General features: G+C 43.0%; 1 protein-coding gene across 1 annotated transcript in view; it reads left to right on the plus strand.

Annotated features, from left to right (window-relative positions):
* ufl1 (UFM1-specific ligase 1) overlaps positions 1–22332 on the plus strand; it is an 80357-nt gene that overhangs the window by 53418 nt on the left and 4607 nt on the right. Inside the window, exons 13-16 of the mRNA XM_068025881.1 lie at positions 1894–2014; positions 7630–7796; positions 20752–20882; positions 21449–21529. Of these exons, the coding sequence (XP_067881982.1) occupies positions 1894–2014; positions 7630–7796; positions 20752–20882; positions 21449–21529 (500 nt within the window). The remainder of the gene's footprint in view (positions 1–1893; positions 2015–7629; positions 7797–20751; positions 20883–21448; positions 21530–22332) is intronic.

Genomic DNA, 22332 nt, shown 5'->3' on the forward strand with positions numbered 1-22332 from the left:
GCCATCTAAATATTTAAATGAACATTCATAAGATGCAAATGACCTTACCTGCTGGCGGCAGCCGTCCCCGCCAATTTTACGGCCGTCGATCGCAACTCGTGCGCCTTCAGAACTCTGTATGGAGTTCCAAGGCGAGAAACTGGTGGGGAGGGGGGAGGACTAAAATTATCCGGTGGGGGGGGGGTGGTGCAGGAGCGGGGAAAACATTTTTTATTGGCTGTGGGGATGGTGGGAAGGGGTTGAGGGGCAAAAGTGACGAGGTTGGTGGAGAATGTTTGCGATGTCAGTAAAGTTAATTCACGCTCGTTGGCCCTAAAGTAGACATTGGGGGTGGGTTGAAAGGGCCTCCAGGTTCCAATAAAATTTTAAAATGAGGTTGTAACCAATTTCCCCTTTAAATATTTTTCTTATGTGCCTGCCCAGAGTTTTTTTCATGTTTGTGCTTTGGGCCAGGACTGTTCATTTTTCTGTCCATTAACACCCTCTCTGCACTAACGCTTTGTCTTTCAACACACCATTAACATGCCGTTTGCCTTTGCTCCATGGCATTCTGGTCAGTTATTCTGTGCGACCCTGTCCTATCAACACCTTTACTTTTATTATCTCTTGCCCCACCCTCGCTTTATTTGCTTAAAACCTATTACATTTCTAACCTTTGTCAGTTCTGATGAAGGGTCACTGACCTGAAACGTTAACTCTGCTTCTCTCTCCACAGATGCTGCCAGATCTGCTGAGTATTTCGAGCATTTCTTGTTTTTATTCCATATTTTAATAACCCTGGTGTATGAAAGTTATTCTTAAGTTCCCCTTTCCCCTTCAAACTTCTCAGTTTATTCCCATTGTTAGCGATTCACTGACTGGTGGAAGCAATCTTTAACACTATTTAATTTGCCTTTTAAAAACCTTTCGTAATTTTGGAACCCTCCTATTGGATCGCTCCTTAAGCTTCTCTGTTGAAGCTTTTTGTCATAATTGTATCACCCTGGTATTATCGTATATTCCCTGCTTTAATATGTTTCCAAAAATTGGGTGGCCATAAGTGCGCATGATACTCCAGTCTTTGACCTAAACAATGTCTTTGACAAATTCAGTATGACTTTCTTGCTTTTATATTCAAATGCTGCTATGTATGAAACCCAGAGCCCCATTTGCTTTTATATAACTATTTTTGGCTGCATTCCCATTTCTAAACATCTATGTATTGGCATCGTTAGATCACTCTGTACCTCTACTCTTAAGAATCCTATCATTTAGAGTGCGCTTTCGTAGTTACCTTCCTGGAATGCACCATTTCCTGTTTCTCTCTGTTGAACTGTATTTGTCACTTGGATGCCCATTCTGCTAACATGTCTTTGTCCTCCTGAAATCAGCTCGTTCTTTTTCATCATTTGCCCATCCCCTTAATTCGGTAAACTTGAGTGTTATTTCTCTTGGGCCTTTGTCCAAATCCAGCATATAAAGAAAAAACATTAGCTCCACACATTCCATAATCTGGGGCATTCAGCTATCTGTATCCTGCTAATCTGAAAGCACACATGTATCCCTGAGAACTGTGTGAAAGTCAAGCTGACAGTGTTAGTTGTCTGTGGAAATGGGTTCACTTCTAACTAGTCTGTTTACTGGTAGAAATGGGTAATATTGTGTATTTAGAAATAAGCTTTTGTTACTCTGATACTGGGGAAATATGCATTGTTTGTTATTGCCTGAGGAGTATACAGTGATTTCAATGCTGTTGGTGTGCTGTAGCCCAGAGAAGAACGGTGTACATGGACATGTAAACCTAAATTACTGAGAAGGGAGCTGAAAGTACAACTGTGAGTGACAAAGCATCGTTAAGGATGTTGCTGAGGTTTGGAGTGATGCCTTAGATTTTTGTCCTCTGCCTTTTGTTAGGTAAACACAAACAAAAGGAGATACTTTTCATGGCACAAGAAGAAATTGAAGGTATTTTGAGGAATCATCTTCAGGAGTGTCCAGAGGAACTGATAAGTGAACTTGGAGAGCATTTGATCAGGTAAAATCAAGTGAAGTCACTGTTGTAATGTAGGGAAATGTGACACATAATTTGCACACAGCAAAGTCTCGCAAATAGCAATGAGATAAATGACTTTTTTTTAACGTGAAGTTTGTTGAAGAATAAATATTGACCAGGACACCAAAAGTACTCCTCTGGTGCTCTTCAAACAGTGCATTTAACATTTATAATTTATCGATAATTATAACCATAATGAATCATTTGTGTTCCAGAAATTTACATTAGAGATGCAAATTTAAACTGTTGCACTGGACAAACGGAGGATAACTGGTTTGTGCACTAAAATTGCTAACAGGAGGAGTTTAATTTTTAACATATAGTGAAATGTGAAATTTGTTTCCAGCTTATAGCAGTGTATTTGGTGGACAGTGCACAATTCTTTATATAACTGGTTGATTCATGCATAGTTGTTTACTAATAGCATTTAATTGTAATGTGATATTTGAAGGTACCTTCCCCTAAGGGTTCATAAAGACAGATGACCTTACTAACATTGAGGCACGAGAAGTTGACATTTCGACCTGATAAACCAGTTATTGTGTTCTTCTTACCTCATCATATCCACTATACAAAATTAGTAATCACTTGGTTATGCTGGATGGATATTTAGTGAATTGTTCCTCTCCCACTAAAAGACACAATGCAGCCTTAGTTGTACTTGGAAATTCAGCCTAGGAATTGTTCTGAAGACCTCATGGCCTTTACCTGGAGTAATGTTCCATGCCAAATGCAAATGAATCACACACAATTCCAGTGCCCATTTTTTCCTGTTGCTTTTTCTGTTACCTTCATCTGTACATCAGAAGATCTCTGTTGATGATGACGGTCCTGGGTTGCATTTTCTGATGTTTTCTGCTGTCCTGCTGCGGCCCCTGTTTCACAGCAGTTCACTCAGTGGCTTAAACCAATGATGTGAAGGTAAAAATATTGCATAGCTTACTGTAGCTGAGCACTACCATTTCTGACAGATGGATTATTTGAAAAACAAAGGCAAAATAGTGTGAATGCTGGAAATCTGAAACAAAACCAGAAAATGCTAGAAATGCTCAGCAGGTCAGGCAGCATCTGTGGAGAGAGAAACAGAGTTAGCTTTTCAGGTCACAGATGCTAGATTATTTGTAAATGCTGTTTACCTAAAACCTCCTTAAAATTAAAGTAACTTGACCTTCCCTTTTTTTCTCAGCTGTTCTGAGAGAAATGAAGAATGTATAACAGCGGTGGGAGGCAACCAAAGGGGAAAGTGAGGAGTCGGGATAAATTGAAAAGCCTTCATATCAAATCTGGAATTAAAAACAGATAATGCCGGCAAAAAAAGGCCCACCAGCCTCAAGAAGAGATAAAAAGGTGGGGTTGGACAGGTGTCCTGTATTAAAGCAGTGATAAAGCTGAGTTAGAGAAGAACGGAAGAGGGCAGGAGTTATAAATAACAAGTTCTGGCATACTCTGCAAAAGGACACTCTTGCAAGTAACAATAAAAAAAAGACCTCAATGCTCAAGATGTAGAATTGACTCCCAGCATTGTGCTCTGATGAGGGGTTTCAACACCAAATATCAATCAGGCTTCCTCCTTAAAGCAGACCCCACAACAGCAGTAGCCGCTAATGGAGGATCTAGCTAAAGTCTGAGATAAATTAGTGTTCAGGCCAGAGGGCTGTAGAAGCAATCTTGAGCATTGAGGTCTTTTTTTTTATTGTAGACATAAATTCCAATAATAATGGTTGAAGCAGGTCACAGACTACAACTTCCAGTTTGCAGCATAATCCTGCCTTCTGAGTTTGGCATGAAGTTAGGCACATAAGCTTAGAGGTCTCTTTTTTATTGTTACTTGTACGAGTGTCCTTTCGCGAGTATGCCCGGACTTCTTGTTTATAACTCCTGCCCTCTACCCCTCTTTGACTCGGCATTATCACTTCTTCAATACAGGACTCCTGTCCAACGCCACCTTCCATCCTGTTCCCATTTCACCAGCTTGCTATCTATATGTTAAAAAAAAAAATTGGGGGAAAAATCAATATGGAGGTGAGAATCGTAACACCCGAGTGGGAAAACGGCCTAGTTAGCAAGCGTCCAGCCTCGTCAGGAGGGACAGCAGGAGACCCAAAGGTTTTTAATAGCCAGACCTCATTAATAAGACATTGGCCAACTCCTGCTTAAAACGAAAGCAAAGCAGCAGAAAGTCAGGGGCTGCCTGCTGGGCCCAAGCTAAGTGCAGGAACGGAGATTCTGGGGCAGTCAGCAGTTTATGAAATGCAATGGATGGGGGTTCAGGTCAGGGGAGATCTGGCTTTCTCTGACGACTTCGGAGGAGCACTCATGCTCCTCCTGCCCCTACAGCAATAGTTTGCACTTATCCAGCCTCATAAATGTAGTAAAACACAGTAACATTATCAGTGAAATTTGACACCGACCACATTAGGAGATATTAGGACTGGTCAAAAGACCAGTATTAGGGAGCGTCGTAAAGGAGGAGAGAGAGGCAGAGAATTTATGAAGGAAATTCCAGAGCTTAAGGCCTAGACACGTGGTGGAGCAATGAAAACCACTGATCTGCAAGAGGTCAGAATTGAAGGGGAGTACAGAGGATGGTAAGGCTAGTGCAAGTTGCAGAGATAGATAGGTGCGAGGCCATGGAGGGGTTTAAAAAGGGTGAGAATTTTTAAATGGAGCAATGTAGGTCAGCAAGCACAGGTTTTAAAGAAAGGGTTTGTTGTCGTACCTGGTTGTAGCTGCCCATGCAGCAGCTGTGGGTGCACCAGTCTCTTCGGGATTAATGTGGCATCGGGGCCCTACCTGCGTAATGGGATCTTGATTTGCATATATCTGTATGAAGCTTTCACCGGACTTCAGTTGGCTTCTCATAATCCTGAAAAATCAGGGATGTTAAAATTGGAACAGAGCAGGAACAGGTTGGATCTGTCACTCCATTTTAACTGCCTCACAGTGTGTGGCTTGAGGCATGGTGCAGGAGTGAGGGATTCAGATTCTGGGAGCATTGGGACTAGTTCTGCGCCAGGAGGTACTGATTCAAAAGGGACAGGTTGCACCTCAACAGGACTGAGACCAATGTCCTTGCAGGGAGATTCACTAGTGTGATTGGGGAAGGTTTGAACTAAGTTGGTAGGGGGATGGGCACCAGCATATAGGAAGCAGAAAGTGAATGTGTCGGGTAGTACCAGAGAAGGGAGTAGTTCCATATTAGATAGGAGCAGACTAAGAAGGACTTCTCGCAATACAAAGACAGTGTATGTATGTAATCGCATAAAGTGTGGTGAATAAGGTTGGTGAACTACAAGCACAAATAGCCGTGTGCAAATATGTTGTAGTCACAATAACGGAAACATGTCTTAAAAACGGTGAGGACTGGATGTTTAATATTCAAGGATACGAAGTGTTCAGAAAAGATAGGGAAGGAGAAAAAGAGATGGGGTGGCAGTACTGATTAGGGAAGACATTGTGGTGTTGGAAAGAGCGGGTGTCCTTGAGGGGCAAGGACAGAATCCATTTGGTTAGAGTTGAGCAGCAAAAAGAGTATGATCATGCTACTTGGGGATATTCTAAATGCCTCCAAATAGTGAGAGAGGGGTAGAGGAGCAAATTTGCAGGGAAATCAGATGTGCAAGAACTATAGAGTGGTGATATTGCAGGACTTTAATTACCCAAATATCGATTGGGATAATGTTAGAGTAAAGAGAAAGGAGGGGGAGGAATTTCTGAAATGTGTTCAGGAGAACTTCTTTGATCAGTATGTCATCGGTTCAACTAGGAAGGATCCATTGCTGGATCTGGTGCTGGGGAATGAGCTGGGCCAAGTGGACCAAGTGTCTCTGTGAGTGCACTTGGGTAAGAATGGTCAACATACTATAGGTTTTAAACTGGTAATGGAGAAGAGCAAAGAACAATCTAAATTGGAAGAGGGCTAACTTCAACGGGATGGGAAGGAATCCAGCCAGGGAAAAATGGAACCTAAGACTATCGGGAAAATCTGTAACATAACAACGGGAGATCTTTAAGCAGGAGCAGCTTCAGGTACAGGTTAGGTATATTCCAAAAGGGGCGAAAGTTGGGGAACCAAAGCCAGGGTTCCATGGGTGACGAGGAAGATACAGAATGTGAGGAAACAAAAAAGAGGGTGTATGATGCATGTCAGGTGAATTATTCAGGTGAGAACCAGGCCAAATACAATAAGTTGAGAGGGGAAGTGAAGAGAAAAATAAGACTGGCAAAGAGAGAATATGCAAATAGAATGGCAGTTAATATAAAATGAACCCACAAATCTTCTATTGGCATGTAAACAGTAAGCTGGTAGTAGGGGGTGAGACAAAGATGGTGATATAGGCGCTAGGCAAGGCTAGAATATTTAATAAGTCCTTTGTGTCAGTATTCACTAAGGAAGAAGATGCTGACAAAATATCATTAGAAGCAGAGATGGTAAAGGTAATGGATGGAGTGAAAATTTAAGAGGCACGAGGTACTGGAAAGGCTGGCTATGCTTAGAGTGGATAAGTCGCTTGGTCCGGATGGCTTGCATCTAAGGTTGCTGAAGGGAGTGGGGGTGGAAATAGCAAAAGGGCTTACCATAATCTTCCAATCTTCCCTAGATACAGGGGAGGTACCAGAGGATTGGAGAGTGGCAAATGTGACATCATGGGCTAGATTTTATAGGGGCCTCAACGTCAGGATCTGTGGCGGGGTGGGAGCATGAAAGTTTCCACAGATGAGGCCTGTCACAGACCTCGTGGTGGCTCCCCAGCTGCTTGGCGACAGGACCTCAATTTAAATATGTAAAATAAATAACCTACCAGCATTAATGAAATTCCCGTTGCCTCCTGATGTTCCGCCGTGATCTTCATCCTGGCGGCTGGCACTGACGCACCTTCGGATCCCTGTCTCAGCCTACGAGGGTGGTGGAAGCAGAGACGATTAATGATTTCGCAAGGAAATTGGATGAGCACTCAGGAAATAAACTTGCAGGCCTACAGGGATAGAACGGGAGAATGGGACTGACTGGATTGCTCTCCACAGAGCTGGCATAGACAAGATGGGCCGAATGGTCTCCTTCTGTGCCATTAATGACTCTCTGACCACCCTCCCACCACACCCACCCCCCCCCCCACTCACTGGATACCAGGCAGGGGGCGAGGCAAGGGGAGTTACAGTTCCCCTCAAAATGTAATTTGTAAATTGGATGAGTGCTAGTAAGAGAACATTATGTGCTATGTACCGGAATGTGGGAACTTCGAAATACATAATGGAATGATAAACAGAATTTGTTACATAATCAAACCGCGAATCACCTTTGATGTTTGAATCTATGAGACAGCCTCTGGATCTGTGGATTGTTTGACAAAGTTCACCTCTTTGTCAAATCAGAGATTTTGCCCACCAGTTATTTTGTCGTTTTCATTTAATGCTATCTGCGACGATCAATAATTTACCATAAGTTTTCTTAATGGTTAAAGTAAGGAATGGAAATGCACAGTCTAGTAAAAATATATATGTACTTTAAAAATAGGTTTGTGAAAGGCAGCTCATGCTTTAAAATAGGTGTGGTGTTCTTTGTAGAAAGAGCTTTATAATTTTTTTTCTTTTAACAGACAGTTAAATAAAAACTATCAAGAGGTTTTGCATTCAGTGTTCATGTCCACCGCCACCTCTGCCTCAGGAGCCAGTCGGAAAAAAACAGTAAAAGAACTACATGAGGAGGTCTCGAACTTTCATATCAATATAAGATTGTTTGAGAAAGGAGCCAAACTCTTTACAGGTAAAAACCCCACTATGTTAATACTCTGAAATGTGTTTGCAGTTGAGTTCCCTAGCAATGCTGGGGCTTTATGGTATTTCCACTGATGACTTGTGTAATAAGGTAATGCAGTGAGGCATTTCGACGGCTTGTCCTACAATTGTGCTGCACCAACACAGCATGACTTTGAAAATTGGATTGTCCTTCCACTGATCGTGATGGTGGTAAATGGGAATTGTGATGAATTCTGATACATCAATGGCAAAATGGCTCGTAAATAAGAATGGCACCTTACTTTAAGAAAATAGGTCCAAGCCTGGACAGCTGTCACCGAGTAGCTTATTTTGCAGCACTTGGTCCTCTGGGCTTCCAGCAAGATAACTCAATTGTTTCATGTTTGCGAAAGATAGGCAGCAAATTGATTTCCACCTTTGACTTTGTTACTCCAGTGATTCGAGCAGATTAAAATTGATGATCAGTTTCCTGATTGTCTGGAAAACCAGAATGTGGGCTGAGTTTGAGAAAAATGTTTGGGTTACATCTCTCGAGTTTAGGTCAGTGGAGGCCCATGGAGACAACTTATTCATGTTTTAAATGTATCAAAAATAAAATCATAAAAGAAAGATGGAGGGGAAATGCAGAAAGATTTCAGCCCTTGAATCTGTTCCACCATTCAATTAGATTGTGTCTGATTTGTAACTCAACTCCATTTATCTGCCATTGCTCCTTGACACCCTCACCTAACAAAATTCTGTCATGCTTAAAAATTTCAATTGACCCAGCATACACGGCCTCTTGGGGGAAAAATTCCAGATTTCCACTACTCTTTTTGTGAAAAAGTACTTAATGATTTTACTCCTAAGTGGCTTAGCTCTGAATCTAAGATTGTGTTATGGATTCCCCCACCAGAGAAAATAGTTTCTTTGTATCAGGGAGGCAGGTTTTAAAGAGCATCTTAACGAAGGGGAGATGGAGAGGCAGGGAGCTTATGGCTTGCATGGCTGCCAGTGATGGGGCAGACAAAATATGGGAATGCACGGTTGTAGAACTATTGAATAGTACAGCACAGAAAGAGGCCATTTGGCTCATTGAGTCTTTGTTGGCTCTTTTGAAGAGCAATCCAGTTAGTCCCACCCTCTGGGTCTTTCCCTATATTAGGTTTAGCATTAATTCCTGGCTTTTGTACCCTATGGTTCCATTTATGAATTCCAGGATGCCATATACATGATTAACTACTTGGTTAACCTTTCCTGTCACTTTCAAAGATTTATGCACAAACACTTCATGTCTCCTCCTAATATCTCCTTGTGTGGCTGTACTGAATTTTGTTTGATAATGCTCCTGTGAAGCTCCTTGGAATGTTTTCCTACGTTAAAGGCGCTATATAAATGCAAGTTGTTGTTCTTTGCTCCTCCGCGGCTCCGAGTTTCTCTCCATTAAGTTTTTTTTTAATGCTTTCATGGGATGTGGTCGTCGCTGGCCAGGCCAGCATTTATTGCCCTTGAGAAGGTGGTGGTGAGCTGCCTTCTGGAACCGCAGCAGTCCATGTGAGGTAGGTACACCCACAGTGCTGTTAGGAAGGGAGTTCTAGGATTTTGACCCAACGACAGTGAAGGAAAGGCGATATAGTTCCAAGTCGGGATGGTGTGTGACTTGAATGGGAACTTGCAGGTGGTGGTGTTTCCAGGCGTCTGCTGCTCTTGTCCTTCAAGGTGTAGAGGTCGTGGATTTGGAAGGTGCTGTCGAAGGAGCCTTGGTGCGTTGCTGCAGTGCATCTTGTAGATGGTACACACTGCTGGCACTGTGCGTCGGTGGTAGAGGGAGTGAATGTTTGTGGATGGTGTGCCAATCAAGCGGCTGCTTTGTTCTGGATGGTGTCGAGCTTCTTGAGTGTTGTTGGAGCAGCACCCATCCAGGCAAGTGGAGAGTATTCCATCACACTCCTGACTTGTGCCTTGTACATGATGGACAGGCTTTGGGGAGTCAGGAGGTGAGTTACTCGCTGCAGGATTCCTAGCCTCTGACCTGCTCTTGTAGCCACGGTATTTATATGTCTACTCCAGTTCAGTTTCTGGTCAATGGTAGCCCCTAAGATAGGGAGTATTGAAAAATAATTGAGGGGAAATATGGGTGAGTGGCAAAGCAGAATTCAATATTTTACAACTTTTTTATTGCAGTTTATTTGTACTTGTAATATAATAATATCAGTATACCCTTGACAGCAGCTTTTCATTGTCACAGTGCATGTTGATATCTCAAACATAGTCAATTCAACAAGTACCAAAATTTCCTGGATCTGCTAAGACTTTCAGGATTGATTCTTAAGAAAAAATTAAAATCCGATTGATTTTTAAAATATTTATTCATATATTTAATCTAGATGCTTTGTTTTATATTCTGTCAGCTGTAGCTAAGTTAATAGCACACTCTCCTCTGAGTCGCAGGTTCCAGATTCAAGTCCCACTCCAGGGCTGATGCACAAAAATCAAGGCTGACACTCCAGTGCGGTACCGAGGGAGGTGCCATCTTTCAGATGAGACATTAAATCGAGGTCCCATCTGCCTGCTAGGTGGATGTAAAAAAATCCCAAGGCACTATTCGAAGAAGAGCAGGGGAAGAGTTATCCCTGATGTCCTGGTCAATATTATCTAGATTATCTGGTTATTACCACACTGCTGTTTGTGGGTGTTTGCTGTGCGCAAATTGGCTGCTGTGTTTCCTACATTACAATAGCGACTACACTTCAAAAGTACTTCATTGGCTTTGAGACGTCCGGTGCTCAAGAAAAGCGCTATATAAATGCAAGTCTTACTTTCTTTTAACGTAATACTATCACACCTGCTTCCTTTCTCACAGCAGGAGAGATTCAACAAACTCTGTTGGAAGTATTGCCTCTCTAGGTCTAACCTATCTAGAGGTAGCATTTGGCTGTGGCACCATTTCCTGAGTGTGTAACCTACTGCTGGAGCTGGGAGAATGCAAAGCTACATTGCAAAAGCATGCTGTTCAGCCAAGAGGGAGACAGCAATACGACAGAGCGTGAGAATAAGTACTTGGAGCATGCATGGATATTGGCTATGAAGTGAGGGAGAAAGGAATCAGAAGGCACCCAAAAGGAAAAAAGACATTAGTACAGAAGACTTTGCCAGTGTCAGATTTTTGACTGGTCTATTTTCCTGGTCCTCTCACAACTACCCTGGTTATATTGCAAGGATACAGGTTAACAGCAAGTTTCACCTTTCATTTCTGGGTCAGTGCCGAACAAGCTATTGCTTTCAACTTTCTTGTAGGTGAAATAATAAGCGTAAAATGTTAATATTCAAGGGTTTCAATACTGTGTTCTGTTTTGATCCACCTCCTACACAAACCATGGCACCTAGAACAAAACATGCAAACCTTGACAATTAATAGTGAAATTTTGAATGTAGACATTGCAATAGCACATTTGGTAAAGATTATGAGTATCTGAACCATATGTACCAAGGACATCTCTGTTTCAGTCACTCGTCTACAGTGAAATTACTGATCTCCGACAGATCTGGAGTAGGAATAGCATGATTCGCCTCAGCTACTCCAGGTAAGGGAAGATTAAACTTCCTGGGAATTTGCTCCTGATTGCTGTCCAACAAGTCCTACTGGCAGGGTGACATGAAGTAACAAAGATGGTTGATGACAGTAGTGCAGTTGATATTGTGTATATGGACTTTTTCAAAAGGAGTTTGACTAAGTGCTACATAAGAGACTTGTTGATAAAATTAAAGCCAGTAGGATTAAAGGGACCGTGGCAGCATGGATACAAAATTTGCTAAGAGATAGAAAGCGCTGAGTTATGATGAATGGTTGCTTTTCAGACTTGTTATGAAAGTGTTACCTTTTTTTTATATGTTTTGAGGACTCATGTTTAAGGTTTGTGGAAATTAATTCACTTGAAAGACTGAAGAGATTCCATAGACGCTGGACTTTGTTTTCCTTTTAAAAATAAAAGGTCACTGGAAGGACTTTGGGACTTTGTTTAAAAACACACTTACTGGAAGTCACATGTCTTCAGCTAAGTAAACAAGAGCTTTCTGACTAGGGGAGTTGTTTACAGAGAGGTGACATGTCAAGATTTATGGTGGTAAAGAGTTGTTTCGTTTTGGATATTGTCTTGAGTCAGTTGGGGGTAAGCCTGCTAAGAGAGAAGCCACCAGCTCATCCTTTTCCACCTTTGAGAAACCCTGAGAATCCAGTGTGGGAAATAGAGAAACTGATGCAGTGATTCTCCTGAAAAGCCTACCAGACTAATCCTAGATGTCACCTGAAGAGAACTGCTCCAAAAAGATCCCAGTGACAGCCATCTACGCGTATTTGGATGCCAGAATAAAGGACCAGCTTGGAACATACCATATCTTATCCTTTTTCTTCCAGAATTAACAAGTATTTGGCCAAAGTATTTTTTGTCTTTTTTGTAAAGAGATCTCTGCAGAGAAAACGTCTTTATTTTTTCTTTAGTGTCCGTGTGTGTTGGGTTAATTTAGAAATGAACTTTCATACTTCAACCTGTGTGTTAATAAGCTTTGCATCTTTATTGAAAAAGTCTTGTTTTATAATAAATTAATTATTTTGTTCATTAAAGAAACCTGGTGGATTTTATTCTGAAATAAAAATAGAGTATATAATTGGTCGTATCAGTAACTTGGTAAAACATTTAAATATATGTTGTGACCCGTGGAGAAGTGAAACTAGAAAAGGAGAAGTGCACTCCTCCATAGAGGCCTACTTTAGGTCGGGAAAATTAACCCGACCCAAACCCGACTGAACCACTGGACCCGCGCCCGACCCGGCCATCCGATTACTTACCTCCCGACTCAGGACCTCCACAGAGCGGCCGCGCATGCGTGATGATGTCATAGTGATGTCACTCGCTCACTGCGCAGACTCAGTTTCGTCCTGGACTCCTAGCTCAGTTTTTATTTAATACTTACTGGCACAGCACTGACCCTGCATGTCCAGCCCGGCCCGACATGTCGGGTTCGGGTCGGGTAGCAGGCCTCTACTTCTCCAGCCTCAGTCATAGCAGACTGGAAGGAAGTATACACTGGTGCTGCTCCCCGCCCCCCACTCCCTGCCCGGGGTCAGTGTTGGGACCACTATTCTTTTTGACGTAAATTGGGTATACAGGGTTTAATTTCAAAGTTTTCAAATGACACAAAACTCAGAAATTTAGAGAACAGTGAAGAGGGTAGTAACAGATTTCAGCAGGGCATAGACTGGGGAAATGGACAGATGTGGCAAGTGAAGTTTAATGCAGAGAAGTGTGAACAGATGCATTCGGAGGAATAATTTGAACTAAATTGTGTAATTTTCAAGGTGGCAGGACAAGTTGAGAAGGCTGCTGTTTTTATATATTTAAAAAAAATACGGGAGCTAGTTGTGATGAAAGATCATTGACCTGAAATGTTAACTCCTCTCTCTACAGATGCTGCCTGGCCTGCTGCGTATTTCCAGCACTTTCTGTTTTTATTTCAGATTTCCAGCATCTGCAGTATTTTGCTTTTATTATATGTGATCCTGGTCTTTATTAATAGAGGCATTGACTACAGAAGCAAGGAAGTTCTAATAAACTTTACAAAACACTGGTTAGGCCTCAGCTGGAATATTGTGTCCATTCTTTAGGAAGGCTGTCAAGGCTTTAGGGTGCATAGGGGATTTACTGGTATGAAACCAGAGATGAGGGACTTCAGTGGAGATGGGAGAAGCTGGAATTGTTCTTCGAGCAAAAAAGATTAAGGGAAGATTTAATAAAAAATTTCAAAATTATGAAAGGTTTTAGAGGAAATAAGGAGAAACTGTCTCCACTGACAAAAGGGCCAGTAACCAGAGGACACAGATCTAAAATAATTAGCAAAAGAACCTGAGGGGAGATGAGAATTTAAGCAGTATGTTATGACGATCTGAAATTCAGTACCTGAAATGGTTGTGGAAGCAGATTCAATGGTAACTTTGAAAAGGGAATATATGTTTGAAAAGGAGCTATTTTCAGGGCTATTGGGAAAGAGCGGGAGACTGGGACTATGATTGAGTAGCTCCTTCAGAATCGGCACGGGCACGAATGGCCAAACCGCCTCCTTCTGCAAAGTATGATTCTGTGAATAAGGACAGGGTCAGACCCCCTTCGAAACTAAATCTGCACACCCTTCGAGAATGGCCATTCAGATGATGTACTGTCGGGGGTCTGATGCCAGTGGAACTGTAGCCGACAAAAGAGTCCTTACCTTCAGGAGAGGAGGAGGGCACAGGAGAAACTGATCGGAAAGAAATTATTCATCTTGGTATTCCACTCATTCAGCAGGTTAGTCCTGATGAATATTCTTCCTCTGATGCAACTCCAAGTTTCTAATATCTTCAGAATCCCTCTTTGTTAACAGCCTTGGAATAAACTTGGAACTGTCTGTTAACTCCATTTGTTATAGACAGCAATTATTGCAACATACAATGGAAGTATGTTGTAAAATACAATGCTTTCAACCTCTCTGTCAGGAGCACTAACTCACTCACTCTCTCACTCTTGACCTCTCCTCAGTGGCACCAACTCACTCTATCTCAAGCTGTTCCGGTGGATTTTATCCTTCGCCTCATTCAGCACTTGAATGAAAAGCTTTTGTTCTTCCATTCAGGTGTCAAGGATAGTAAGCTTCATCAACTCTAGGATACCGGTACCCCTTTACATCCTTATTTCCCTTTGCTTTCCTCGAACACAACCCTCCCTCCAGTCTCTTCCATTGCCATGTTTTCATTATCCTTTCTGACCTTTTTCTCTGACCCCAAACAATCAGTCCTTAGCAAAGGCCGTGGCTTCACCCCCTTACACCCCCACCTCAATTAATTTCAAGCTCGATGCTGTGCTCTTCTTCCATTATTCTCGCCTCTGTGCCACTTTGGTCAGTGCCTTCCACCACACAGCGCACACCTTCTCCCATTTTCAGAATTCTCACTCCACCTGGGTCCCTTCCTCTCTAGATCTCTAGAGAGATCTTACCCTCTCTAGATCTTTTCGTTGGGAACTGCTGGCATGACACAGCCATATCAATTTTTCTATTCTGCTCACTCACTCTAACCTACCTCCCTTTGAACTTGCAGCACTCAGATCTCTTAGCGTCAGTCCTAATATTGCCACCCTGGTCAGCAGATCTAATGACAATGCTGTTGTTTAACAAACTGACTTCTGCCTTTTGGAGGCTGAACACCAACTCTCTGTCACCATCTCCTACCTTCCCTGAACCGTCACCTCACCACTGACCATTAAGCCATCATTCCGAGCCTGTCATTGACCTCGCCTCCTCTGAAGATCTTCCCTCCATTGCCTTTGACCTCATCATTCCTCCAACCCTTCACAGCCTGCTTCTACTTCCTTCCCATGACCAACAAACAGGACTGCCCTGGTATAATTTGTTTGTTCGTGCCCCATGAAACTGATTTCTTTCCATCTCACCTCTTTTTTCTCCACTTATCCAGTCCCTTCCCACTAACGTCCCCAATGCTTTTGATGCTCTCATCCACTTTAAGTTACCGGTTTCCTGGCCCTGCATATGAAATCGGAACAGGAGTAAGCCATTTGGCTCCTCAAGCCTGCTCTTCCATTCTGTAAGATCATGGCTGATCTGTTTGTGGACTCAATTCCTCTTTCCTGCCTAACCCCGATCCCTTTTGACACACTTGTTTGTCAAGAATCTATCTACCTCTGTCTTCAAAACATTCAATGTTTCTGCCTCCACTGTTCTCCGGGGAAGGCAGTTCCACAGGCTCATGACCCTCAGAGAAAAAAATTCTCCTCATCTCTGTCTTAAATGGGGAACCTTTGTTTTTGAACTATGCCCCCTAGTTTTAGTCTCTCCCACAAGGTGAAACACCCTTTCAACATCCACCCTGTCAAGTCAGGATCTTATATGTTTCTTATCTTATATAAGATCACCTCTCATCCTTCTAGACTCCAATGACTACAGACCCTAATCCTCTCCTTTCCACCATGGACATCCATTCACCCTATACTTCAACCCTCCTCTGCGTGGCTGAACTTGTTCTCACGTGGTGTTCAACATGGTGGAGTACTGAGTCATCAGCTGAGGGAGGGCGGTACATGGTAATCAGTAGGAGGTTACCTTGCCCATGTTTGACCTGATGCCATGAGACTTCATGGGGTCTGGAGTCGATGTTGAGGACTCCCAGGGCTACTCCCTCCCTACTGTATACCACTTGCCACCACCTCTGCTGGCTCTGTCCTGCTGGTGGGACAGGACATACCCGGGGATGGTGATGGCAGTATCTGGGACATTGTAAGGTATGATTCCGTGAGTATGACTATGTCAAGCTGTTGCTTGACTAGTCTGTGGGACAGCTCTCCCAACTTTGGCACAAGCCGCCAGATGTTAGTAAGGAGGACTTTGCAGGATCAACAGGGCTGGGTTTGCCGTTGTCGTTTCCGGTGCCTAGGTCGATGCCGGGTGGCCTGTCCGGTTTCATTCCTTTTTATTAATTTCTTAGCGGTTAGGTACAACTGAGAGTGGCTTGCTAGGCAATTTCAGAGGGCATGTAAGAGTTAACCACATTGCTGAGGGTCGAGAGTCACGTAGGCCAGACCAGGTAAGGACAGCAGATTTCCTTCCCTAAAAGACTTTAGTGAACCAGATGGGTTTTTACAACAATCGACAATGGTTTCATGGCCATCATTAGACTAGCTTTTAATTCCAGATTTATTAACTAAATTCAAATTCCACCTTCTGCTGTGGTGATTCGAACTCATGTCCCCAGAGAATACTCTGGGTTACTAGTCCAATGATAATACCATTATGCCACCACCTACCCATAAAGGGTAAAGCCCTACCCATGAGGGTAAAGCAGTTGATGTAGTCTATATGGACTTCAGTAAGGCTTTTGATAAGGTCCCGCATAGGAGATTGGTTAAGAAGGTAAGAGCCCATTGGATCCAAGGCAATTTGGCAAATTGGATCCAAAATTGGCTTAGTGGCAGGAGGCAGAGGGTAATGGTCGAGGATTGTTATTGCGAGTGAAAGCCTGTGACCAGTGCTGTACCGCAGGGATCGGTGTTGGGACCTTTGCTGTTTGTAGTGTACATTAATTGTTTAGATGTGAATATAGGAGGTATGAACAGTAAGTTCGCAGCTGACACAGAAATTGGTGGTGTCGTAAATAGTGAGGAGGAAAGCCTAAGATTACAGGACAATATAGATGGGCAGAGCAGTGGCAAATGGAATTTAATCCTGAGAAGTGTGAGGTGATGCATTTTGGGAGGACCAACAAGGCAAGGGCATATACAATGGATGGTAGGACCCTAGGAAGTACAGAGGGTCAGAGGGACCTTGGTGTACTTGTCCATAGATCACTGAAGGCAGCAGCACAGGTAGATAAGGTGGTTTGGAAAGCATTTGGGATACTTGCCTTTATCAGCCGAGGCATAGAATATAAGAGCAGGGAGGTTATGATGGAGCTGCATAAAACGCTAGGTAGGCGACAGCTGGAGTATTGCATACAGTTCTGGGCACCACACTATAGGAAGGATGTAATTGCACTGGAGAGGGTGCAGAGGAGATTCACCAGGATGTTTCCTGGGCTGGAGCATTTCAGCTATGAAGAGAGACTGAAAAGGCTATGGTTGTTTTCCTTAGATCAGTGAAGGCTGAGGGGAGATATGATTGAGGTATACAAAATTATGAGGGGCATTGATAGGCTAGATAGGAAGAAACTTTTTCCCTTAGCGGAGGGGTCAATAACCAGGGGGCATAGATTTAAGGTAATGTACAGGAGGTTTAGAGTAGATTTGAGGAGAAAAAAGATTCACCCAGAGGGTGGTTGGAATATGGAACACACTGCTGGAAGAGGTGGTAGAGGCAGGAACCCTCACAACATTTAAGAAGTATTTAGGTGAGCACTTGAAATGCCATAGCATACAAGGGTACGGACCAAGTAATGGAAAATGGGATTAGAATAGTTGGGTGCTTGATGGCCGGCACAGTCGCGATGGGCCTGTTTCTCTGCTGTATAACTCTGTGACTCTAGAGGAGGAAATAGGAAACATACTTGATGCAGGAACTCTTTTTTTTTCAAGAGAAACAGGTGAGCTGTCTTCTCCTGGGAAGTCAGGAAGCAAAACGTCTTTTGTTTCAGGCCTAAACACCAACTGGCTTTTTTAACCGTTCAAATTGAAACTAAAACTTTTCCAGAGGTCCAGTGTCATGATCTGTGTAAATCTTGGCCTGTCACCTCTCTTCAAACTACCCCTGCTGGGTTTTTATTTGAAAATAGATGCCTTCCAGTAACTGTTTACAGTTCCACTCTCAGCCCCAACCTTCTGGTGATCTTCCTTTTTTAAAAAAAACACACAGTTCAGCTTCTATGAAATCCTTTTCAGTTTTAAAGTATAAATCCTCAAGTTTTGCAGCCAATATTCACTGACCTACATAGCTATCTTTACTTTGCTTCCTCCCAACCCGCTTCATGTCAGGACTCTATTCCATTCTCCAAGTTTCTCACTCTCCGTCACATCTGTTCTGACAATACCATCTTGCATACATCTCTTCTAACATGTCTTCCTTTTTCCTCAAACAAGGATTTCTCTCAACTGTGGTTGACAGGACCCGTTTCCTGCACTTCTGCTCTCACCCCTCCAACCCCAACCTTCCCCTCCCCCCAGAACCACAGTCGGGTTCCCCTGTCCTCCCCTTCCACCCCACCAGCCTGTACACTCAACGGTTCATCCTCCGCCACTTCCAAATGCCACTAAACATATCTCTCCTTCCCCTCCCCTTTCAGCATTCCAAAAGGACTGTTAGTTCCATAACACCCGGGTCCACTCCTCAATCACCCCCAACACGCGCTCATCTTCCCACACAAGTGAGGAGGTGAAACTCCTTCCCTTTTACCTTATCCCTTTCTACCAGCCAAGGCTCCAAACAGCGATTTCCTTGTACTTGTGTGTTCACTGCTCATGATACAGTTTCCTCTACACTCAGGAGACCAAACACAGATTGGGTGATCACTTTGTGGAACACTTCCATTCAGTCTGTAAGGGTGACCCTGAGCTTCCAATCGCCTGTCATTTTAATTCTCCACCCCATTCCCACTCTGACCTCTCTGTCCTCAGCCTCATACACTGTTCTGGTGAGGCTCAGTTTAAGCTCAAAGAACAGAACCTCATCTTTCGATTAGGCACTTTGCAGTCTTCTAGACTTTCAAAAGGCTTTCGACAAAGTCCCACATAAGAGATTAGCATGTAAAATTAAAGCGCATGGGATTGGGGGTAGTGTATTGTGATGGATAGAAAATTGGTTGGCGGACAGGAAACAAAGAGTAGGAATAAACGGATCTTTTTCCGAATGGCAGCAGTGACTAATGGGGTACCGCAGGGATCGGTGCTAGGACCCCAGCTATTCACAATATACATTAATGATATAGATGAGGGAACTAAATGTAATATCTCCAAATTTGCAGATTACACAAAACTGGGTGGAAGGGTGAGTTGTGAGGAGGATGCAGAGAGGCTTCAGGGTGATTTGGACAAGTTGAGTGAATGGGTAATGCATGGCAAATGCAATATAATGTGGATAAATGTGAGGTTATCCACTTTGGTAGCAAGAACAGGAAGGCAGATTATTATCTGAACGGCTATAAACTGAGAAAGGGCAATATGCAGCAAGACCTGGGTGTTCTCGTACACCAGTCGCTGAAGGTAAGCAGGCAGGTGCAACAGGCGGTAAAAAAGGCAAATGGTATGTTGTCCTTCATAGCGAGAGGATTTGAGTACAGGAGCAGGGATGTCTTGCTGCAATTGTACAGGGCTTTGCTGAGGCCACACCTGGAATATTGTGTACAGTTTTGTTCTCTTTATCTGAGGAAGGATGTTCTTGCTATAGAAGAAGTGCAGCGAAGGTTTACCAGACTGATTCCTGGGATAGCGGGACTGACGTATGAGGAGAGATTGAGTCGGTTAGGATTATATTCGCTGGAGTTCAGAAGAGTGAGGGGGGATCTCAGAAACCTATAAAATTCTAACAGGACTTGACAGGGTAGATGTAGGAAGGATGTTCCCGATGGTGGGGGAGTCCAGAACCAGGGGTCAATGTCTAAGGATACGGGGTAAACCTTTCAGGACTGAGATGTGGAGAAACTTCTTCACCCAGAGAGTGGTGAGCCTGTGGAATTCGCTACCACAGAAAGCAGTTGAGGCCAAAACATTGTATGTTTTCAAGAAGGAGTTAGATATAGCTCTTGGGTCTAAAGGAATCAAAGGGTGTGGGGCGAAAGCGGGAACAGGCTACTGAGTTGGATGATCAGCCATGATCATAATGAATGGCAGAGCAGGCTCGAAGGGCCGAATGGCCTACTCTTGCCCCTATTTTCTATTTTTTTAGGTTGAGTTCAATAATTTCAAATCATAACCACTGCCCCCATTTTTTCAGACAGCAGCTTGGTAATGAATCTGCTATTGCCATTTACCTCTCTCTGGACCCATCTTTTGTTTCTTGTCCCATTATCATCCCATTTTGCCTTGCGCCATCATCCCTTACATACAAATTAGGAGCAGGAGTAGGCTACTTAGCAAGTTGCTGCCTGACCTTCTGAGTATTTCCAGTATTTTCTGTTTTTATTTCAGATTTCCAGCATCTGTATTTTTTTCTATTGTATATAGTGGCGATAATGTGTTATATTCATGAGGATTATTGCATTTATGGATCAGCTTATTTATGCACTTTGTATTTCAGTAATTGTATACCTCATCAACAGCCTTTTTACAGCAAACCTTTACTATGTATTAGTGCAGTGACCATTACATTGTGCATCCAGGAAGTATGGTTGTTTGCCTACTGTGATGTGCTGAGAATTTGTCAGTGAGTCAACATGTACTTGATGATCACATTTGCCCTAATGGTGTTCCCTTTGTTAGTTATGCCATACAAACAAGTTATGTTCTTGGATATTTTAGATGACACACATGTTCAACTGGGAAAGCATTTATTGAAGACAATATGCACCGATATTTCCAACCTCCTTTTCAACTTCTTGGCTGGAGATTTAATGATGGCAGTGGAAAACTACACTGCAATAACCTCTGAGGTATGGAGAGCTGTGTGGTTGTGTGTGCAATAAATTAGTGCTATTTATTCTTGCTCCTTGCACTTAGCGAGGTTAAAGTTTAAGTTTCCCCTTATGGCAGATGTTGTTTGTCATAATCAGTTATGGCAGTAGATGCATAATTATGGTATTTTCAGATGTAGCTTTCAAGCAATTTTCAATCTTCAACCTGGGCCCTGCATTCTCGAGACTAATAACCCTGGGACAAAGATGCGAAGATTGTGTGTTGAAGATTGCTTGTTGATTTTAGGCTAAAGCACAAAGATAAATAAATGAGCAGCACGTGCTTTGCACATCAAATGCCATTACTAATGTAGTGAGTGAAGACAGCTTATATTCTCCAACATTATTGATCTTTAGTCAAATATGTCCACTGCTATGTGTTTTGACTCACTATGGCAAGACCTGGTACTTCCACAGTAGTTATTTGGAAGTGAAGAGTTTACAAGTGAAGCGTCTCTTCATTTATCAGTTTACAGTGTTCTTTCATGAAAACGCAGCTTTCTGGTAAAATTGTGGAAATTCTGAACAATTCCTTTTATATTCAGCTCAGATTGAAAATCTTGGCAAAACTACCTGAGGAAACTAGAAGTCCTCTCACGAAGCTTCATAACGTGCTGAATGGCAAAGTAAGTTTTGATTCTTCAGTTATTGTTCAGTAAAGAACAATTAACCTTGGCTAACAGAGGCCAAATTTTACACCCATGTAAAATTACACCTATGTACTGTGCCATTGTGTGCAAGCTGACTGACAATCTTAACCAAGATCTCCCTCTAAGAGCAGGGTTTGGATATGAGCTTTCCCTCCAGCAAGCTGCTTCTGGGGCTTTCCTCTCCCCCACTCATGCTCCTGCGCATTCGTGCTCATTGTGTCTCCCTGTGCAGACCCTATCCTGTAAAGAATGTGTGGTGCCAGTTCTGAGCTGGTACTTGGTGGTTACAATAAAATGACAGGATGTCTTCATTAGTGCTTTGTCATCTGGGTACTCCACATTCCTTTCATCTGAAAGGGAAGACAGGGATAAGGATTAGCACTTAGTATCCAGGGTAAGCTGAGGCAGATGAGTGACTACTGAAAGCAGCTATACTTTGTCACACATATTGTGTGAGGGTGAGATTTCAGCGAGAAGAGAAAGAAAGAGAGTATGATGGCAGAGAACCCTGCTGGATGCAACCCCCTGCCTCGCCACAACCTGACACAACCCATTCCCCTGATCTGCATGGCGTCGCTCTCAACTGGGAAGAGGATGTTATGGTATGTTCTCCCTTCTCCTGCCCTGACCTGCTCCATGTTACTGCTTGCAAGCTTGTCCTATGAGAAAGAAGGGAGACTGTTAGTGGTAGTCTAGTGAGATGCTTTGAGGATGTGCATGTCAAGGTTGAATAGTGATGCTAGCATGTGAGGATTGGCAGAGATTTGAGGAAGTGAAGG

The sequence above is a fragment of the Heterodontus francisci genome, chromosome 3, assembly GCF_036365525.1.
Source record: "Heterodontus francisci isolate sHetFra1 chromosome 3, sHetFra1.hap1, whole genome shotgun sequence".
Taxonomy (NCBI): Eukaryota; Metazoa; Chordata; class Chondrichthyes; order Heterodontiformes; family Heterodontidae; genus Heterodontus; species Heterodontus francisci.